The sequence below is a fragment of the Trachinotus anak genome, unplaced genomic scaffold, assembly GCF_046630095.1.
Source record: "Trachinotus anak isolate AG129_WGS33_773 ecotype Australia unplaced genomic scaffold, CSIRO_AGI_Tana_v1 ptg000032l, whole genome shotgun sequence".
Classification (NCBI taxonomy): Eukaryota; Metazoa; Chordata; class Actinopteri; order Carangiformes; family Carangidae; genus Trachinotus; species Trachinotus anak.
The window spans coordinates 25,914,009-25,933,407 of NW_027273883.1; the positions used below are offsets into that span (position 1 = coordinate 25,914,009).

At 45.1% G+C, this 19,399-nt stretch overlaps 3 protein-coding genes and 1 long non-coding RNA gene across 4 annotated transcripts in view; 2 read left to right on the top strand and 2 right to left on the bottom strand.

The window, feature by feature from the left end:
- Positions 1–172: 172 nt before the first annotated feature.
- LOC139613418 (uncharacterized) lies at positions 173–3,866 on the bottom strand. The gene is made up of 3 exons (XR_011686749.1): positions 3,271–3,866; positions 2,174–2,271; positions 173–625 (listed from the first exon to the last, which is right to left on the bottom strand). It is a non-coding gene; the product is annotated as an uncharacterized lncRNA (long non-coding RNA).
- A 1,583-nt stretch (positions 3,867–5,449) lies between these two features.
- On the bottom strand, positions 5,450–8,736 carry LOC139613045 (uncharacterized). Its single transcript, XM_071469346.1, has 2 exons — positions 8,579–8,736; positions 5,450–7,244 (listed from the first exon to the last, which is right to left on the bottom strand). The coding sequence occupies exons 1-2, from the start codon at positions 8,595–8,597 to the stop codon at positions 5,752–5,754; spliced, it is 1,512 nt and encodes a 503-aa protein (XP_071325447.1). The 5' UTR covers positions 8,598–8,736; the 3' UTR covers positions 5,450–5,751.
- A 2,552-nt stretch (positions 8,737–11,288) lies between these two features.
- Positions 11,289–14,835, top strand: rrp15 (ribosomal RNA processing 15 homolog). The gene is made up of 5 exons (XM_071469348.1): positions 11,289–11,436; positions 12,375–12,673; positions 13,991–14,088; positions 14,166–14,355; positions 14,496–14,835. The coding sequence occupies exons 1-5, from the start codon at positions 11,397–11,399 to the stop codon at positions 14,637–14,639; spliced, it is 771 nt and encodes a 256-aa protein (XP_071325449.1). The 5' UTR covers positions 11,289–11,396; the 3' UTR covers positions 14,640–14,835.
- A 2,052-nt stretch (positions 14,836–16,887) lies between these two features.
- tgfb2 (transforming growth factor, beta 2) overlaps positions 16,888–19,399 on the top strand; it is a 30,387-nt gene continuing 27,875 nt past the window's right edge. Inside the window, exon 1 of the mRNA XM_071469347.1 lies at positions 16,888–18,118. Coding sequence (XP_071325448.1) covers positions 17,773–18,118 — 346 coding nt within the window. The 5' untranslated portion in view covers positions 16,888–17,772. The remainder of the gene's footprint in view (positions 18,119–19,399) is intronic.

Consider the following 19,399-nt stretch of genomic DNA (forward strand, 5'->3'; position numbering starts at 1 on the left):
TCTTGTTGATTATTTTTTCTTGTCAAAAGGCACTTATCTCTATCATCTTTCATCATAAAAACCATGGCAGCTGTAACAACTTTATGAAAAACATTTATTCATGTTGATTCATGAAATATTTTGTTTTCATCATACACTTGGGGTTGCCAATTGTATCAGTAGTAAGTAAGAATACAGGGAAAAGAATCTCTCAATGTTGTCAAGTTAGGAGGAGTTAATGTTATTATGAAGATATGCTGTTTTGTGGGTAACTATGCTTTTAACTTTAACACAGTAAAACAACATTAACATTATTAACAGCATTAAAAGACAGTGACGGCAACAAGTACTTAAAGACAATGAAACTAATAAGAAACATGTGCATATTATATACGCTCAGGCAAAAACAAGGGCAGGCATTTTCACAATGCTACACATACCTTCTGGTTATGTTCACAAGATCTAGTAAAAAATCCCGGGAAGGTCTGTTGTGCCTGTTCACAGACTAACTGAGCAGATCTGTCAGGTCTTCAGGATGAAATGGGTCAGTGCCAAACACTGAATCTCTGGTCAGGTTCCCTGTAATGTTCTGCTGCAGCAGAGGATCCAGACAGCAGGTCTTCTGGGACCCTTTTCCTGCAACCGTCTTGGACCAGGACATTAGGAATGAAGAAAAAAAAGATCTGGAGTCTAATAACAGTCTGTCTTCTTCCCTATCTAATCTGTAGGTAATTCACAAATAATATGTATATGTATCTACTGTATATTGGTTGGTTCCATTTATATTTCTGAGTTAACTGTCTCCATGATTCTTCTATGACCCACAACTTTGGAATGAATTTGATGAAGTTACTAGAAGAGGTGGGCTTTCTCACAGTGTGTGAATCGTTACTGTTGAACATACATTGCACAAAAGTGTGTGGGGTTTTTTTTATATCCTGGTGGGAGGGACTTAAACCTGACTGCACAACCAGCCATCAGGACTTGTGTCCCCATGGGGACCAAAATCTAGGTTGCTACAGGTAGACCCTGAATATCCAGTGCTAGTGGACATTACACAAATGATCCAGTGTTGACACTGTTGAGATGTTGATATAAGCATGAGCTAATGGGGTGTCTTGCACATACCAACTTGAGATGTGATTGGTTGACTTTAGGTGGAGACAGACAAACAGACAAAGCCTTTTCTAGATGGACTGGCCTGACAGTCACATCGTAATAATAATTTTCCCCCGATTCCAAATCTCCAATTTATAGTCTGTCTTTACACAGGGCTGTACATAAATATTTATATCAAATAAATCAGATTCAACAGTCAAACAGATCCTCAGAAAACCTCTGTCCATGTAAAAGCCGAATCTGCATTTGGAGATCAGATCCTGCAGTTTATAATCAACAGAGAGTGTGTATTGTTTTTTCCTTTTTTGTGCTGTATAACTAAACACTGCAGTTGTGTTGGGCACCAGATGAGAGTGATTATTACACGCAACTCTGATCTCGTATAGTGAGGATGTTTAACTCCTATAATGAGGATTTTTAACAGCATAAACAAGATTCTTGTCTAACTGTCAAATGCTGTCTCTCACTCAGACCGTGTGGCAGAATAATGTGAAATTGCAAACACTATGAAATTGCAAACATGAAAACAAATCTTCATGTCTCTCTTCCTGTCATAACTTCCAATTTTTGGAGATTTGGTACACAGTGGGGTCCATTATGGGTTTGGATATAAATCCAGAGGTACATGAGGGGGTCAGGGTTCATTACATTTTATTCCATGTCTGCACTGTTCTCTGCACTCCAGTGCTGCTGATCTGCATCTCAGGCTGGATGTGCAGTACCTCGCTAACAGATCATCCGAGGTCCGGTGTCTCTTGGTCCATCATCTGAACGAAAGCTGTTTTGATTGACCCTCTGGTTTATTTCAGGCCAGATCTGTGTGTAAAAGTATTACTCAACTCGTCTTGGATGTCAAGTGTCCCTGCTACAGTCTTTTATAACATACAACATAGCCGAATATGCAACATAGATTAAATCAAATATTGGTTGATGAATTTGGTTATACTTGTACTTGATGCAAAACACTATTCACCTGTCCAAGCCTTTCTGGAACCTTTTTACAAGCTATGTAGCTTGGACTGGTCTAAAACACATAACTCATCACTGGAGGGAATATTAATGTATGTAATCTCACTCTTGTAGATGTCATCTGGACACAGGGCCGTCTCTGCTGGCTGGCCTGTACTTCCTGTGATGAACAGGCTGAGGTGGAACTCTGTAAGGACAGCATGACTGAGACACCAGAAAACAGAAAGACACAAATCAGTATGGACTTAATAAAATGTGACTATTGTAATAAATGGTCAATAACCATATGATCATGCCATACCTTACAAAATCATACAATTAACACATTAACTATCAGATGTTTCTACAAAGCTGAAGGCGGAGCTTGCCCTCATGGATGAAGCATATTGTCTGATTTTAACATCACAACATGGCCGATAACGAGCACCTGTGGTCATTAGATTACTCTGGACCATGTTGCAGGACATCCCACAACTGTGTCATACATGGCAGTGCATGTAGAACGTAGAACCAGAGCATACAATATGTAAAAGCAACATCAGTAATCATTAATATACAGAAAGCTCTTATAAACTATTGAATTTTCTTCAATAATCATTCACTTTATTTAGTCTCATTCTATCAATGCAGTATACAGTATTAATGAACAAACATACTTATTGGGCATACCGGTACACCTCCTCATACACTGTTAAATTATTTTTGATGGCCATTGTAGAGTGTGCAACTATTTTCTGCTGAACTGATCAGTCACACCGTACATGGCCAGTTTCTCATGAAGCTTGTGACCCATGTTTTGGTTGTAAATAAAGGTGACAACGACAATGTTATTCTAATTATACTAGTTATTTACGGTGAAACATTTATGAACAAACTTTAATGTGATTAGCTGTTGGATGTAGATTATCCATGTCACTGTTCAGTTGTTCAGTCAGGTTCTGTAAACAGTAAAAATGTGAAACCTTGTGGCTCAAATGGCTCATTATCATTAATGTTACTGCACCAACACCACAACACTAAAGAGGTTTTGCAAAAATTACCCCCCCCCCCCCCTTTCACTCTTTCATCTTCCAGAAAATGAAGTTGTCATTCAGACCCAGCAAAATGTAAAAATGTAATCCTAACAATATAAATGGTAAGCAGACAGAATTAATTTTTTTAACAGGTAGTATAGTATAGACAAATAAGTTCAGATTTCTTTACCTTCATCGTGACAATGTTCACAGTCAGCGTCTCCCTCACAAGCCACCAATACCCCAGAGAGAACAGTGTCGTCCACAACAGTGTGAGCTCCTTGACTCCTGTCCCCCAGGCTGTCCACACTTTGGTGGCTTCTCATTTGTTAAGCCTGAATACCCTCACTCAACCCACTGACCATGCCACATATCACTGGGCTGCCCTAGAAATCCCCTACACCTCAAACACATACAGGAAAAAAAAAAGTTTAAAAAAATCACCATGATGTCATATCCAGGCTGCATCCGGCAGGGTGAAGCATTAAAGAAATAGTAGGCATCCTCCACTTCATGTCAACCTTGATGTCTGACCACTTCTTTTTTATTTCATTAGTGGTGCAGCACTCTGACCCCAACGCATTGACCACCTAAGCCACACTCTCCCACTCCATTGTTTTTCTTTTGGTGTTTATGCCAGAGGACAGAGTGCAAATAAAATTGTTCTTCTGGACTCTACCTCTAACAGAAGGACCTCCACCTCACCTCCTTTTTTGCAGATTTCTCACTTACTATCACTAGCAATCACAATATGTAAGGTACAACAGCTATATACTAGCTATTGTAATAAAGCTTACTCAGATGTCAATAATTTGTGCATGCAAATGAAGGAGGAAGAGACCAACAACAGGAAGAAGCTTCTTTATTCGTTCAAAATTAATGCCACAGTTCCTTATTCACAGGGTTAATGGAAACTGTCTGAGCCCTGTTCCCCCTGTATGACCACCCACACAGGCTCAACATGTGCCTGTTAAGGGAAACAGACAATCGAAGTAACTACACAGTCAACTGCAATCATAACTTGTAATCTACAACAGCTGCATGCTAATGATTGCTGGTTGTCCTATAACATAATGTGACACTCGACAGCAATCAATATAATGATAGAAATATCATGATGATATCCCGATGATATATATGATATGAAAATTAAAACATTTAAATGTTACTTACTGCTGATGGTTGAGAGCAAAAATGTTGCAGATAGCAGAGTTTGAGCGCTGTCTTCTTCTGGCTGGGGAACAATAGCCTGATAAAGTGGGACCTCTGCTGGTAAACACCAGGACCACACTGTGTATTTCCACATATTAATTACTAGCCTATTAATTCACACTATGCAGGTAAATAATAAATCACATTCTAAAGAGTAAATATTTTTCATGTCTTAATACAGAGCAAAGAAAGATCTGTGCTATCTGCCACACTCTCCTCATAGCTTTTATTTTCAAATATTAAACTTTACTTCTGTGTCACCTGACGTCCTTTTTCCATTCTTCAATTAAACAATGAAAAATGAAAAAAGGGAATTTGCAAACTCAAAAATTGGATTGTTTCTTCTACTTTGATGTTCTTGTTATGCTTTTTTAATTCTGACAACAAAAACAGAAAAACTCTGGCTCTGTTTCTCCATTTTTGGTTTAAAATGAGAGACTTGGTTCATATGTTGCTGCACCAAACTCTCTGTGCGGCTCTGCCTCTCACTCAGCACAGCAGACCAGAGAGAGGAGCCTCTCTCTACTGAGCCGCTCCTTCATGGAACATAGTTAAGGTTTGTCCCAAAAGTCTCAGAGTTGTTGTTCAGTGCTTTATGAAAAAAAAACTCCACTGAAGAGTCTGAAAGGAACTAACTGTAGTGGACACCAGTGGACCAGATCATCCAATCACTATAACCAATCTGACTTTTCCCTGAGGAAGGACTGCCCACCTAATTAACATACTGATACAGAAATACATACATAAATAAATAAATAAATGTAGAAACAAATAAATAATATAGAAATACATAAATAAATGCACAAATAAATAAATGAATAAATATAAATAAATAAATGTAAAAAATATTGAAAAAGGATTTTTTTCATTGCCATTTATTTTTAATTTTGCATTTATTTATGTATTTCATTGTTTATTTCTGCATTTATTTATTTATACTTTTGTCATTTTTGGTCCCTTATAACAGCAACCATGACGCACACACACTCCATCCAGTGTGTCTGTAGCGTAATGCTGAATCTGGGTTTGAGGATCGATCAGTTCAGGTTCAAGTTTTAGAGCCACATGTGGCAGAAGAGATCAAAAACTCTACTGAGAGAGATGAATAATAAAATGAAAATATATTTACAATGAACAAAACACAGTGAAACAGGTCAGTCTGTTATTATTCTTTATTCTTTCTATTTTCAACAAATCCAACACCTCCTGACTCTTCACTCTCAGCTCCACTGGTTCATGCTGAGGACATTGTTGGGGACTATTTTCAGTGGCGGATGAATCCACACACAGAGTACTGGTGCAGCTCTGCAGGGATTTGTTGTCAAGAAGAAAATGTAGAATCACAGACTTCTCCTTCAAGGTATAGAAACTACACACAGGTACCAGGTCCACAGACACACACAGCAGCTCACAGTGCACTGACCACATGTTGTGTGTCTGTGGATGTTGTCATATTGTGTTAAAATGGGTTGGTCATGGCGAACACATAGGCCACCGGCACTTGCAGCCCGATGTTGACAATGTGCCATCTTCCCATCGCCAGCGCTCCAGTGACCAGCCCTGCAACTGTTCCCAGAGTCCCCGCCCACGAGGACCACCTTCCAGCCACAGCTGAGGCTGCTCCCACCGACACCCCCGCAGCCCCCACCACACCCAACAGTGCCCCAGCTTTCCCTCCTTCTCCCAGAGCCGGAGCTAAAACCTCCACCCCAGCCAGCAACCCCACCGCCACTAAAGCTGCCCCTACTATGACTTTCACCTCTCCAGCTGCTCGCCTCACCAGCGGCCCCCCCACTGTGGCCCCTAACCCCAGCTGACACAGTTTTGCCACAAAGAAAGCTGCATTCAGCGCCTCCAGAGACGACTGCTGGTTCATACGGGCACCAATGATCTCTCTGGACTGGTTCCGCCCTGCCGCGTGCATCCTCATGGCTGTTGTCACGACGACCTGCCCGGCGTGCAGGGTTAGCATGGCAATGACGAACGTCGCCAACATCCCCATGCATCCCACCAACATCCAAAACTTAAAGTCAGAGGACTTCAGGAGTAAATAGGCAATAACTGCGACCAGAATCAGGAGCACTATGAGCACAGACTGGTGGCCCCCGTAACCAAATACCCCTAACCCTGATGTTACTATGGCAACCACAGTCATTGGGATCCCAGAGAAAGCTAAGAAGTCCACATGTTTGACCACCACGGTGTTGATCCAATCCTGGATGGTTCTCTGCTCCATCTCTGCCTCCTCACTCTCCATCCTCCTCCTCTCCAGTTCCTCCCTCTGCCGTCGCTCTGATTCCCACGTCGTCTTGTGCTCCTTCCCACTGACGCTGCCTCCGTTCTCCAGCATCAGGATCCTCTGCTCGACCTGCACCGCCACTCTCTGCCTCTGCTGAACCTCGGTGATCTCAATCTGGTTCCTCTCCCTGGCCAAGTCTACAGATCCCAGAGTGCAACAGGCCTGCCCCTGCTTCCAGAGGAGCTTTAACACAAAGTGCAGCGGAGGTTTGAGCACAGTGAAGATGCTCAGTGCCCACAGAAGGCCCACCATCCCATAATTCCTCACAATCCATTCCACAGCAACTCCAAGCGTGGCCCCACTGAGAGTTGTCCCGAAGGCCCCGGCCAGTCCTGCTGATGCCCACAACCCAGCAGGGTGTGTGTGTGAGGGGCCACAGCTCCTTGTGGCCACGAACACTGAAGACATGGCTGCGGCCAGAATCACGCCGGCTACAACTGAGGTCATCGCTGTGGTCAGAGCTGCGGCTCCAATTAGGGTCCCCAGCCCCAGAGCCCCCACAGTCCGGACCTCCTCCACCACTGGTTTCAGTAGTTCTGGTGCAGTCATCAATGACAGGATCTGGTCCACTGGGTCCTCTGTGGCTCCCAGTACACAGCCTCCCACAGCTCCCAGTGCAAAGCCCACAGCTGCCTCCATTAAAGGGCCCCTGGCTGTGGAGAAGAAACCTGTTGTTAATGATGTGATAGTCTGGGGGGGTCAACTCAGGTACTCATCTTCTTTTAGAGAAACTTCTGTCGATGGATATGTTGACACGCTGCTCAGTCTGATGTGTTGACCTTTGACCCTGAGGTTTTATCTGCTCAGGCTGGATTGAGTTTCACAGTCTTGAACCATTTTACTGTACATGTACAGACGTATGTGACAAAGATTTATTGATCACCACTGCTGGTATTGTTGTCATCTCATGTCTGTGTCTGTGTGTCTGTCTGTTTGTCAAGACAGCATCACAACCTGTGAGCTCCAGTCCTGAACTCAACTACACACTTGGGATGGGATCATTAGTAACTGGGCAGTCTCAGTCCAACACATGAGTACTGAGTCCTCGTTGGCCTGAAGGTCAACTTACTGGCGGGCGTCCTATCACCATGTCTCTACTTGTGTTGATTTTCTTATTTTCTTATAGGACATTTTATTTTGTGCAGTTACTGTTCACGGGTTGTATCACAGAAACTTGCAGGTTCTGTCTTAACTGTTTGGTAACATGGTGATTAGGGTTATGACCAGGTTTAGGAAAAACCAAACAGGGAGCTCTCCTGGTTGTATTTTTTTTTGGGGGGGGGGGGGGGGGGGGCTATGTCCATTTCTGTGTGTTTCAATGAGAAATCTAAAAGTTTCCAAAAATACCAAAGTGAGATGAGATGTGAGGAAACAGTCATTCAGTTGATCACCACTGTTGGACTGAGTTGCCAGGATTTCCTGACCTGAGATAAGAAGGATGAAGCAAGATAGGGTTCAAGATGTTGGTAAGGATTTATGTCTGTAAAACCAGAATGAGAAGAATCCTGAACATAGACTTCAGAAAGGAGGTTTCTGTGACGAACCGCATGATCATAGATGAAATGAGAAACCTTCAGTGAAGGTGAATTTCAGTGTTAAATGATAAAGAGCGGTTGAGATGTACAGACATCTGTGACGACCTGCAGTCAGACTCTCACCTGACCAGCTGATCTGGTTTAACTGGCGCAGCCACCATGCTGCCATGATAATATCTGTTCACTCTGCATGTGACTCAATGACATGAACGTGTGACTGGGAGAGTCGAGGCAGAAATATGTACAATAATATTTTTTCGAGAGAATAACAGGGAGGTAAATCTGAACACTATAACCCCACAGAGTCAGTATAAATCCTTTGTCTACTGAACAGCACTAGACACACAGAGACTTTGTGGAGCAGATTTTTAGTTGTTAAGCAGTTACACACTGCAGCTGTCAGACACACAGATGAATGAAAATGCAGCTTCAGGAAGAAGAAGTGTCTTTACCCAGTTTAGTCTGTGCCATGTTGTTCAATGCCGGGCTGTAGACTGAAGAGTCCTCCTGTCAGCTCCGTCAGGTTCCTCCAGACCTGAGTCCTGAGTCAGCAGCAGCTCCCTGTGAGCCCAAACATGTGGCTCAGTGTTTATATGACAGTGGCTCATTCAGGATCCTCCCACGACTGGTTCCTCCTCTCTGAGTCCCCCCGCCAACTGATCCTGATCTCCAGGATCTCTGCAGTATCAGTCAGGCAGCATTCCTGTCCTGGTATCTGAACTCTGACACAGTGAGACAAAGACCTGGATCATCACTCAGGTGTCAGTGATCTATATAACTGAGACCACACTACTCTTAGAATGGACCAATCAGAACACAGCTGAGCAACACTCAGGCACACTCAGGTACAGGTATTTTATATGGAAGATCAAACATGCCTCAATGCAAAAGACAAATATAGAAAGAAGTATTAGATTAAATGCTTTTGTATTGTACATTTTAATGTTTGTCTTTGATTGATCCACATGTACCAGGTCCTCTTCAGTACAGATCAGTTCAGATCAGTCAACTGTGAGACCATCATCTCTGTTGATTCACTGTCACTGAATGTAACAAACTGCTCCTCATTGGTTGTTGCTCTTTCAAAATGATTTGGCATGAACATTTTCTGTTATGTCATTACAGAGGATACACAACAAATTTCAACTGATTGATTGATTGATTGATTGATTCATTCATTCATTCATTCATTGATACAATTCTTTTGAACATGTTCCCAACCTGTGGGAGAGTATTGCTGCTGGACCACATCACATGTTCACTATGACAAAAGCTGGAGAGTCAGAACAGATGTCTGGTTAACAACAGGAAGAGTCAGAGACAGATGATGAATCGACGAGTTTTCTCTCCTCTAAGTAAAAAGAAAAGTAGAGTTTCCTCTGTTTTCACTTCAGTCCTGAATGTTCCATCATTATGTTCAAATAAAAAGCCCATGAGCTTTAAAATTCAAATAGTTCAGCCCCTCCATCTCCTGGCCCCAGCTGTGGCCCCAGGCATGGCCCCTTTCAGAGGAAAGTATTTCAGCAGATATGTGAGTCGAAAATCTACCCTCAGGCAAGCCAAGCCAAAGTTAGCAGGTATGAGTGGGTTTTTTAAATGCGGGTGAACCACCTGATAAAAGCTGATTGACCCTTGCCAGTTGAGTTTGTCTTTCTGCCCGGCTGAGGACACACAGAACTGCAATGAGTGATGTCATCACATGCACTTAGAGCACACACGCAGAGGCGGTGGAGAGAGAGTGAGCTGCTAACTGGTGAGCAAACTGTAAAACTGATCTGTCTCATCTCAGAGGTGTTGTTACTGTAAACGTGTCGGAGCCTCCATGTGACACGCTTCAGTCGGCAATTGTGTGTTTTTAAAACTTATTTCAGGGCTGCAGATCACTGTGTGATCCTTCAGCTCACTGTAGCTGTAGTGTTTTTGGTTGAACAGCACCTGGAAAGGTAACAGGTGAGTGTCTGTGCTCTGAGAGACATTACAGCAGGAAAAGAGGCAAAAACTAGTGGGATCACCTGGATGTTGTGTTCCCATCAGTGCTGATCAAAGCCAGAGCCAATAAATAACCACATCTACTGCAGAGTCATGTGACCCAGGTCTGATGCTGATTGAACCCTTTCACATTGCCAACAACAACCTGATGTTAGCGGGTCTTAGCTGGTTTTTGACCAATGGAAAAGGGGCTTTACAGAATCTATATGTTCTGTATAGTTCTCAACCAGCTTCAGACACAGTGACCTGTTTAAATCTATTCTGAAAACAAATTTTAATCAAAGAGCTTTTCAGATTTTACTCGATTTTATTGATGACCCACATGACTTGATTCTAATAGATTTTTATAGGTTGCACTGTTGATTGACTTTTATATTAGTTGTCCTTTTGCTGGTGAAACTGCATTTGGTTTTATTTACACTAGATACTGTTTGTGTGATCTGCTTGTTTTTGCTTTTAACTCTGTTGCCTTGTATGAGCTGGGTTATATTTAGCTGTTTGTGATGTGTAATGTTTAGAAAAATGCTCTTCAAAAATTATTATTATTATTATTATTATGAATAAACCTGTAGTTATCCCAAGTGATTCCATTAAATATTGTCAACATTTTGTTTATTATATATATATATATATATATATATATATATATATATATATATATATATTATAACTACACACAACTGTCTTAGAATATAACTAATCAAAGCTGTTCCTTCTGTATTAATCTCACTGGTGTTTCAGGGGAGGAAACATCTCATATTCTCCATCTGCATGTAATGTAATCAACATATCTGAAAAGAAATGTAATTATAAACATATTTTCAAATTTTTCAATGTAAAAACAAAATCATGACAACAGGAAATTTCTATTGGAAGAAATTGTGGAAAATCATATCACTTTTACCTAATAAATCAATAAATGTTTTATTCCTAACAAAGACAAACATTTCAAACTTTTACATAAAATATATATACTGTCCAGATATGAGGATGGTGAGATGGTGCTGATGAAACATCTCTCTGTTTATTCTGATTTAAATTCTCATGTTTTCAACATCAGTGACAGTCGCTGGAAATCTGGTAACTGTCCTGAACATCTGGATTCTGCCTTTGTATTTACACCTTACACCACTGGCCTACTTATTATTCCTACACCCTAAACTGTGAGTGTGGAGCGGGGGACGGAGGGGGAAGGGCAGGGGTTGGAATAGGAAAGGACGGTACAGGAAGCGGAACCTTGCTGCCTCGTCGTACCCTACGAAACCATTTTAGTGTAACTCCATGATGGCAGCTGTGGTGAGAAAACATGTGCAGGTGTCAAGTGAGTTTGTGTGTCTTCGTCTCTGTTGTTGTCTCTCAAAAACACACACAGGTGTACAGGTATGTGTCGCGGTTCTGGGTCTGACGCGGTGTACGAGATGTAGCTGCCTTCTCTACTCCTCAGTGCTAACCGCGGCTAGCTTAGCATTAGCTTAGCACTAGCAATGTTACCCTTCCCGTTCAGCTCCCAACCTGAGGACCAGGTCGTGCCTCACCCGTCTGCCGTTTAATAATGCTGCATTCATCTCCTCGGATAGTCCCTTTTAGGAAGAGGTTCTTCTGAAGTCGGTGTGTTCATGTGCCGTTAGTCGGGATGTGTAAACAACGTATATAAGTTATACAGTTAGTTTTGTCCTGTAGCTGGTGATAACCTCACTATGTTACACTGTTAGCTTTGATTAGCCCAGTCCTCAGTATGTTACACCGGTAGCTATGGCTGAACAATGTAATCATGAGTCTACAGACTGTGGCTGCACTTTCATTATTACCTCTATCAGCTGCATCAGGTCCAGTCACACTGGATCCAGAAAATGTAATATGTTACATGTTAATACATGTTCAGATACTGTGGCTTGGCTGAATACTTGATGGTTATTATTTCCTCAGATGTGTATCCATATTACCTAGTATGTCCAGCTAATCAACATTTTAAATGCAATATTTAATCAATAGATAATCCCAGTCCAGAACATTGCACAATACTCTAAGAAACACAGAAGAGCACTGAAAGACTCCTGGTGTGAGCGAGACTGGTCGGCCGGCCGCTGGCTGGGGATGGATGCTCCCACAAGATTTGGCTCTGCATTCAAAATTAGCAGTTAGATAATTAAAGTTTATGTCGTAACATCATCGTGGTTGAGTGACTGTGTGAAGTGGTAGAAGCATCATGAAGTGTAAAGTCAGTGAGAGCTGAACCATGGGTTTCTCTTTGTGACTCAGAGGATGACTCTGAGCCTCAGTTTGAGGACGACAGTGACCAGAGCGAGTCTGAAGGAGGGAACGAGGTGGACAGGTCAGATGATGGAGGGAGCGATGGGGAGGAGGCAGAGAACGACGATGGAGGAGACGATGACGACAAGGACAATGACGGTAACGCCAATGCTGGATGGGCCGAGGCCATGGCGAAGATCCTGGGGAAGAAAACCCCAGAGAGCAAAATCAGCATCCTGGTGAAGAACAAGGAGCTGGAGAAGGTGAAGGAGAGAGAGAGACAGGAGCAGCTGGAGAGGAAGAGCCAGGTGAGGAGACACACACACACACACACACATACACACACACATACTTGTACTTCTGTCTGACACTCATTGACATAACTCTAAAACCAAGTCTTAACCCTCAAAATGTGATTTGAAGGTGTCTCAAAAAGTGAGGACCGGCCAAAATGTCCTCATTTTCCCAAAATATCCTCACTCTGTTAGTAAAATACTTTTTTTTTGTCCTTACTATGTAGCAAGTACAAATACACACACACACACACACACACACACACACACACATACATATTATATATAGATCAATAATAGTTCATATAGTATATGACAGTATATAAGTATAAATTTTAATAAATTATGGTCAAAGGTGTAGTACTATTTGTTCAAGTACCAGAGCACATTTGTGACGCACAACGTTAAGTTGTAGTTTTGAAGGTTGTGTTACCACTGTTCCTATGGTGACAAGTTTACATCAGTGAACTCTGATTACATGATCATATGTTAGACTGACTCTGTGAACAGTTTGATTATGTTGAGAATATGATGCAGTGTCACACAAACATCAGCTCAGTGACGTCAGACAACACCATGATGTAGTAGGTTGTAATCGGTGTAGCTAAGCTAACAGGCTAGGCTAAGCTAGCTGTGATCTCCAGTGTAACAGTCTGACTCTGTCTTGTTTGTGTCTGAATCATCACAGATAAAGAAACGTCAGAAGAGTAAAGGATGAATGAAAGGATGTTTTCTGTCTTTTAATCTTTACTAATTAACCATTTCATCACTGAGCAGCTCAGAGGCTACCAGCAGCTACTGGGCACTGTTATGGTGAAATGTTTTCTTCACTGTTACTCAATGCATGACTGCTGTTTGGAAATGAATCAATACACCTTAAATATCAATATGACAGCTTTGATCATTTCCTTGTTTTGATTAGCTCTCTTTATGACAGATGCTTTAGTGATGATCAGATCTTAATATGTATGAAGCTGCAGGTAATATGGGTCTGATTGAGCTCCCTCCTCCTCCTCCGGGTTATAAAATCAAACGCTCCCTTCAGTGAAGATGGAGCAGGTTTCTTTATGTTTCCTATTGCTCACGCTGCACTTTCCCCTTCTTCACACCAAGGAGGAGGATCTGAGTGGAAACCAACACAGAAACCAAAACATGACTCTTATCCACCATGAGGGGTGTTCAGACTGAAATGCTGTGTTGGTGTTGTGGGGGCATCCAGCTGAAGGAACAGCTGCTCAGATGAACTCTGAGGTTTATAAACTCCAGACAGGACGTCCCAGCTGTGGAGTGGGGTCAGGGCTCTGGTTGTGACATTGTGTTTGTATCCAACAGGTGGACAAGAGACAAGCATGGGAGATGATGTGCAGGGAGAAACCTAACGTAGTGAATGACCGTGAGACTGAAAGAGCTCTGCAGAGGATCGCCACCAGGTCTGTGCTGCTCTCTGTCAGGTTGGTTTGATACTCAGCCAGTGTCAGTCCTGATCCAGGTGTGTGTCTGTGCTCAGGGGGGTGGTGCAGCTGTTTAACGCTGTGAGGAAACACCAGAAGACCATGGATGACAAGGTGAAGGAGGTGGGAGGCTCAGAGAGGAAGAAGGCCAAGCTCCTTAGTTCTGTCTCGAAGAAGGACTTCATTGACGTGCTGAGGAGGACGGAGGGGGGAGGCGGAGGCACCACCAAGACTGATAGGGACCAGGTGAGTTCAGGTGTCTCCCCAACCAGTGAGAGAAAAATGAACCAAACTGTGATTTCACTGAGTGACCACATGGGGGCACTGCTGCCTCAGGAAACCTGCAAACTCTCACTGTGTGTGTGTGTGTGTGTGTGTGTGTGTAGGCTGCAGCAGAGGAGAAGCCAGCCTGGAGCGTCCTCAGGGATGACTTCATGATGGGGGCCACCATGAAGGACTGGGACAAAGACAGCGATGGAGAGGAGGCTGACCCTCACACAGGAGGGGCGGGGGACAGTGACTCAGACTGAGACACTGACTGTGTGGAGCAGGCTGTGGTGCCTTCAGGGACAGTCTGGAACACAGACCCTGACCTGCAGAGACACTCTGGTGTATCCTGTGACACTGAACCTTCCCCTGCTCACAGACTGAGGGGGGCAGGGGGACTGTAAATAGACATGTTTTGTACAATGATGGTGAATAAACATCTGGTTTATCTACACTGTGTGTGTGTGTGTGTGTGTGTGTGTGTGTGTGTCAGTGAGAATCGTTCATTGTCAGTTTGGGTTGTCTTGAGAAAAACCACATCACTGACCCAGCACCTGGGGGTTTCAGCAGAGACCCAGGTGGTCCTGCTGAGGTCCAGCAGTGACGTGGTGCTGACTCCTCCCTCTGGCTGATTTTACTCTGGACGTCCTGTCAACCAGAGCCCTGATCCATCACCTGAGCTCCCGAAGGACTGTGAGGACACAGGGCAGAGAAGAGACCGGTCTTCCTGTTGGTCACCTGTGTGATCTGTCTGTCAAAGGTGACACGCGGCTGCAGCATCATGTTCTAATGATGGCGTTACGTCGTTGTTGGTCCTTTGCGGCTCCTCATGGCAGAGAGAGACATCACATTTAAAGCTGCAGAGTCTGAGCTGGGCGCCTGGGTTTTGAGGCTCTCAGCATGTATGTTAGGTCCTCAGTAGGTGCCCGTGGCTCCTCTTGACCCCTGGTCTCCCACCCAGGTTAGTCCAGCCCTGGTTCTCATGACTGATATGAATGATGAATATCAGCAACTGAACAGTCCAGAGAAGTGTTCTAGACTAGGTCTTCATTAAGGATCTCTGTGCTCTGCTTCATTCAGTTTTCCCAGAATTTGGTCTCTCTCAGTCTCAGAGTCCTTCAGTCTGGACACTCATAAAGACCAGATCAGTGGAGCTGCAGTGATGGTGGTCCTTCTGGAGGTTTCTCTGGAGCTCAGAGACCATCGGGGTCCTGGTCCCCTCCTCCCTGATGTCTCAGTTAATCCAGGTCCAGGTCTAGAAGAGTCCTGGTTGTGCCAGACTTCTTCATGTCAGAATGATGGAGACCTCTTTAACCTTCACCAAGCCTCAACACAATCCTGTCTCAGCTCGGCAGCAGCTCCCTCCTCCTCATGGTTTCTGCTCTGATATGCACTGTCTGCTGTGACACCTGGTGTAGACAGGCGTGTGTCCAATCAGCTGATTCTCCACAGGTGGACTTCAGTCCAGGTGTAGAAATATCTGGAGATGATCAGACAAATGGAGGAACCTGAGCTAAGTGTCTGAAAACTTCTGTCAATGTGATGTTTTGTTGTGTGAAGTTCTGTCTGGTGACTGTGACTCTGATCGACCTGTGAGGAGCAGGTGTTGAAAGACACACACACACACACCTCTCCTTGTCTCACATCTGTCAGTGCTGCTGATGTAGTGACACATCTGGTTGTCAGCAGAGTCTTAGACCTGATCCATGGACCTCACTCCTGACACACAGGTTACAATATCGTCCAACTAAGTCCTTGTCAGATACTGGTCTTCCACATAGACCACATCAGGTCTTCCTGGGAGATCTGATTCTGCTCCAGTACTTGTGACAGCCAATCAGCATTCACCCTGATGGACCTTCAGATCAGTGACTGACTGATGACATCACACTACATCACCTGTGGCACCGAGGCTCAGGTGCAGCTCTCTGCAGTAACTCTCCTTCAGACAGTGAGGAGAAGGTTTAACTCCTGACTCTGAGGTGTTCAGGACGCTGTGATGACACGTCAGAGACCAGCAGGACACTGAAACCCCCAGGAGACCAGGTCACAGTCAGGTACCTGAACACAAACACCTGGCTGAACAGGTGATATTTTATATGGTCCAGTCCTGCACATGAGAGGGGCCTGGTCCTCAGTCGAGCCATACCCCTGTTGTTTCTTCTTCTTGTGTATTGATTTGTCAGCCTGTGTGATGGTTTCATGTTCACTCGTGATGAACCTGCTGTGATCTGAACCTGTTCAGACCTCATCAGACACGTCATCAGACTGTGACAGAACATTACAGATTCAGTGAAATCAATCAATCAAACAGCAACAGTGATAAAACGTGACACTCTGACCTCACTGTGAGGATGATGGTGGTAACAGTCATGTGACTGATAAACAGAAATGTTATAACTGTAATAGCTGTCTGATGGAGGACTCTTCAGTCTCTGGTGTAGGCAGGTCTTGAGGCCTTGCGCTGACCGGCTTTAGGACCCTGCGTTACGACGCATCGGAGGCCAACGGGCCATTATCCGCTGCAGCGCTGTCCCAATGGGCACAGCGAGCTCTCCTATTTACAACAAACCGTGTCGTGGCGTGGATTGCAGGTCCCCAGCTCCGGCGGTGATGACCACAACCTCGGTTTGAAGCGGGCGGAGGGGGGAGCACGTGGTAACCGTCGTCCCTTATAAATCTTACAACGGCCGCCTGTGTCCGCTCGGCGCGCGTAAAGAGCCGTTCCCAACTCGATGGGGTGAGGGACGACGCGTAAAACGCTCCGCAGTCGCACCGAGGACAGAGGCCCAGCTGTTTTTACCGTGAGACCACAACTTTCCCTGGATCTGATTTCACCGTGACGCGGCGGCTCAGCCTGAGACACTTGGCACCGTGCGTCCCCGCAGACGCCAGGACCGGGTTTTGCTGTTCGCACAGAACGTGTGGAGAGAAAGAAGAGAGATGAGTATGGAGACGCTGTTGCTGAGCAGATAGAGACGCGGGCCCAGCGGTCTGATGCGGTGGAGGTGTGCTCACGGCTGCGCGTCCCGCTGTCGATCAGCGCTCAGCTGTTTCTGACTCCTGTTGTTGTTCCAGCTCCGGCAGCGCTCGGCGCCTTTACGCGCTCCCTGTGCGGTCACGGTCAGCGGGAACAGATCCGCACGACCCCCGGATAACGGCTCTCTTCTCTCCGGGGACAGTTGAATGGATTTTCAGGTTCACGTTACTGAAACCGGGGATATTGATCTGAACAGTTTTCTAACAACTGCCTGGCGCCACTCGGCTCGCGTGCGTAAACGCGCTTCACCGTGACCGTTTGATCGAGAAATGCGTCTGCCTGGCGCCGCCTGACGCGCCCGCTCTGTGTTTGCCTGAGTCCGTTTCTGAGTGAGAGCGCAGACCCCGGAGGAGAAGATGAACCTGTGCGTCGTCGGTCTCCTCCTCGCGCTGGATCTAGCCACCGTGGCGCTCAGCCTGTCCACGTGCAGCACGCTGGACATGGACCAGTTCAAGAAGAAGCGCATCGAGGCCATCCGAGGGCAGATCCTGAGCAAGCTGAAGCTCACCAGCCCCCCGGAGGACTTCCCCGAGCCCGAGGAGGTGTCCCGGGACATCGTGGCCATATACAACAGCACGCGGGACCTGCTGCAGGAGAAAGCGAACGAACGCGCGGCGACGTGCGAGCGGCAGCGCAGCGAGGAGGAGTATTACGCCAAGGAGGTGCACAAGGTCGACATGCAGCCCTTCTACCCGTCAGAGAGTAAGTGTGTGTGTGTGTGTGTGTGTGTGTGTGTGTGCGTGCGTGGGTGCGTGCGTGTGCGCGCCCACATGTGGTCTCTGATATTATTACTTGAGCGTGAAGTGTTAAAATGTGCGCGGTCACGTGTGCTTGTGATTGTTTTGGAAAATCCTTCCCATCATGCTCTGCTGCATGGAGCTGAAGAGAGGTTCTGAGACATCAACAACTTGTCCTCCAACTCAGAGTCCAGCAAAACCGGGTTTTGGTTAGAGTTAGTTGTCGCGCTGTTGCGTGTTGGTCTCTGTAGTCGGTTATTCAGAGACAGTCTGGACCTGCTCTGTGTGGAAGAGCCATGAGACAACTGTTGTGATTTGGCTTCTACCCTACACACACACACACGTCAGGGCTGGGTGATACTCTGTGCAGATTCAGGCTCTTCATATGTGTGTGAGTGAGTGAGTGTGTGTGTGTGTGTGTGTGTGTGTGTGTGTGTGTGTGTGTTTTATGAGTCCAGTGACGCAGCAGCCAAGACTTTAACACAACAACCTAATTTAACCAGGAGAAAACCATGAAAACAACTGAAACACAGAACAATGAGGTGTGGTCTAACCTCCTGTCTGTGGGGGGGTTTGGGGGGGGGGTCACTCTCTCTTCATGTTGGCAGATCCTCTTCGTCACTGCTGTGTACGACTCACTGGACTCACTTGAACCTCCTCCAAGCTGTGCAGTTCCTGCAGCAGTCAGGATCCAGTCCTGGGTGAGTCAGGTTTCTGCAGGCCACCATAGTGGGTCCAGCCTGGACCGCTGAGGCAGTGAGGGCCGAGGCTCAGAAACTTCGCTGTGCTGACCAGTTGAGTCTTAAATCATAGTTTGTAGTGAGGTGTGTAAATAAGGTCATCCTGTTGATATGTTCTGTTCCTGTATGAAATTTACCACCAGGTGGTCACATGACCCACCCCAAAGAGCACAGACCCTCCCCCTCTGTAACACCTCAGGTGTCTCAATGTGAGCATTGACATCCTCACCCCTGTGACTCAAACGTGTCCGTCACCTCCATGAGGGACGGCTCCTTGTGTTGTCATGTGGTCACACAATCACACAAACCTAAACTCAGTTTACACAACTTTCTGTCTGCACTAATGTCACGTCTGAGATTCTGACAGTGTAGAAACCTTCATCATCACTATCATCATCATCACCACCAACATCACTAACAAACTGTCACTGTGGCTCATTCATTCTCGTGAACAGTGTCTAACTTGTTGCTTTATTATTCAGTGTAATGTGGGTTTGTGTGTGTGT

Coding starts and splice junctions, on each gene's coding strand:
- rrp15 (XM_071469348.1), top strand. CDS start 11,397: ATGATGGCAGCTGTGGTGAGAAAACATGTGCAGGTGTCAA. Junction 11,437..12,374: donor AAAACATGTGCAGGTGTCAA/GTGAGTTTGTGT, acceptor TTTGTGACTCAG/AGGATGACTCTGAGCCTCAG. Junction 14,089..14,165: donor CTGCAGAGGATCGCCACCAG/GTCTGTGCTGCT, acceptor GTCTGTGCTCAG/GGGGGTGGTGCAGCTGTTTA.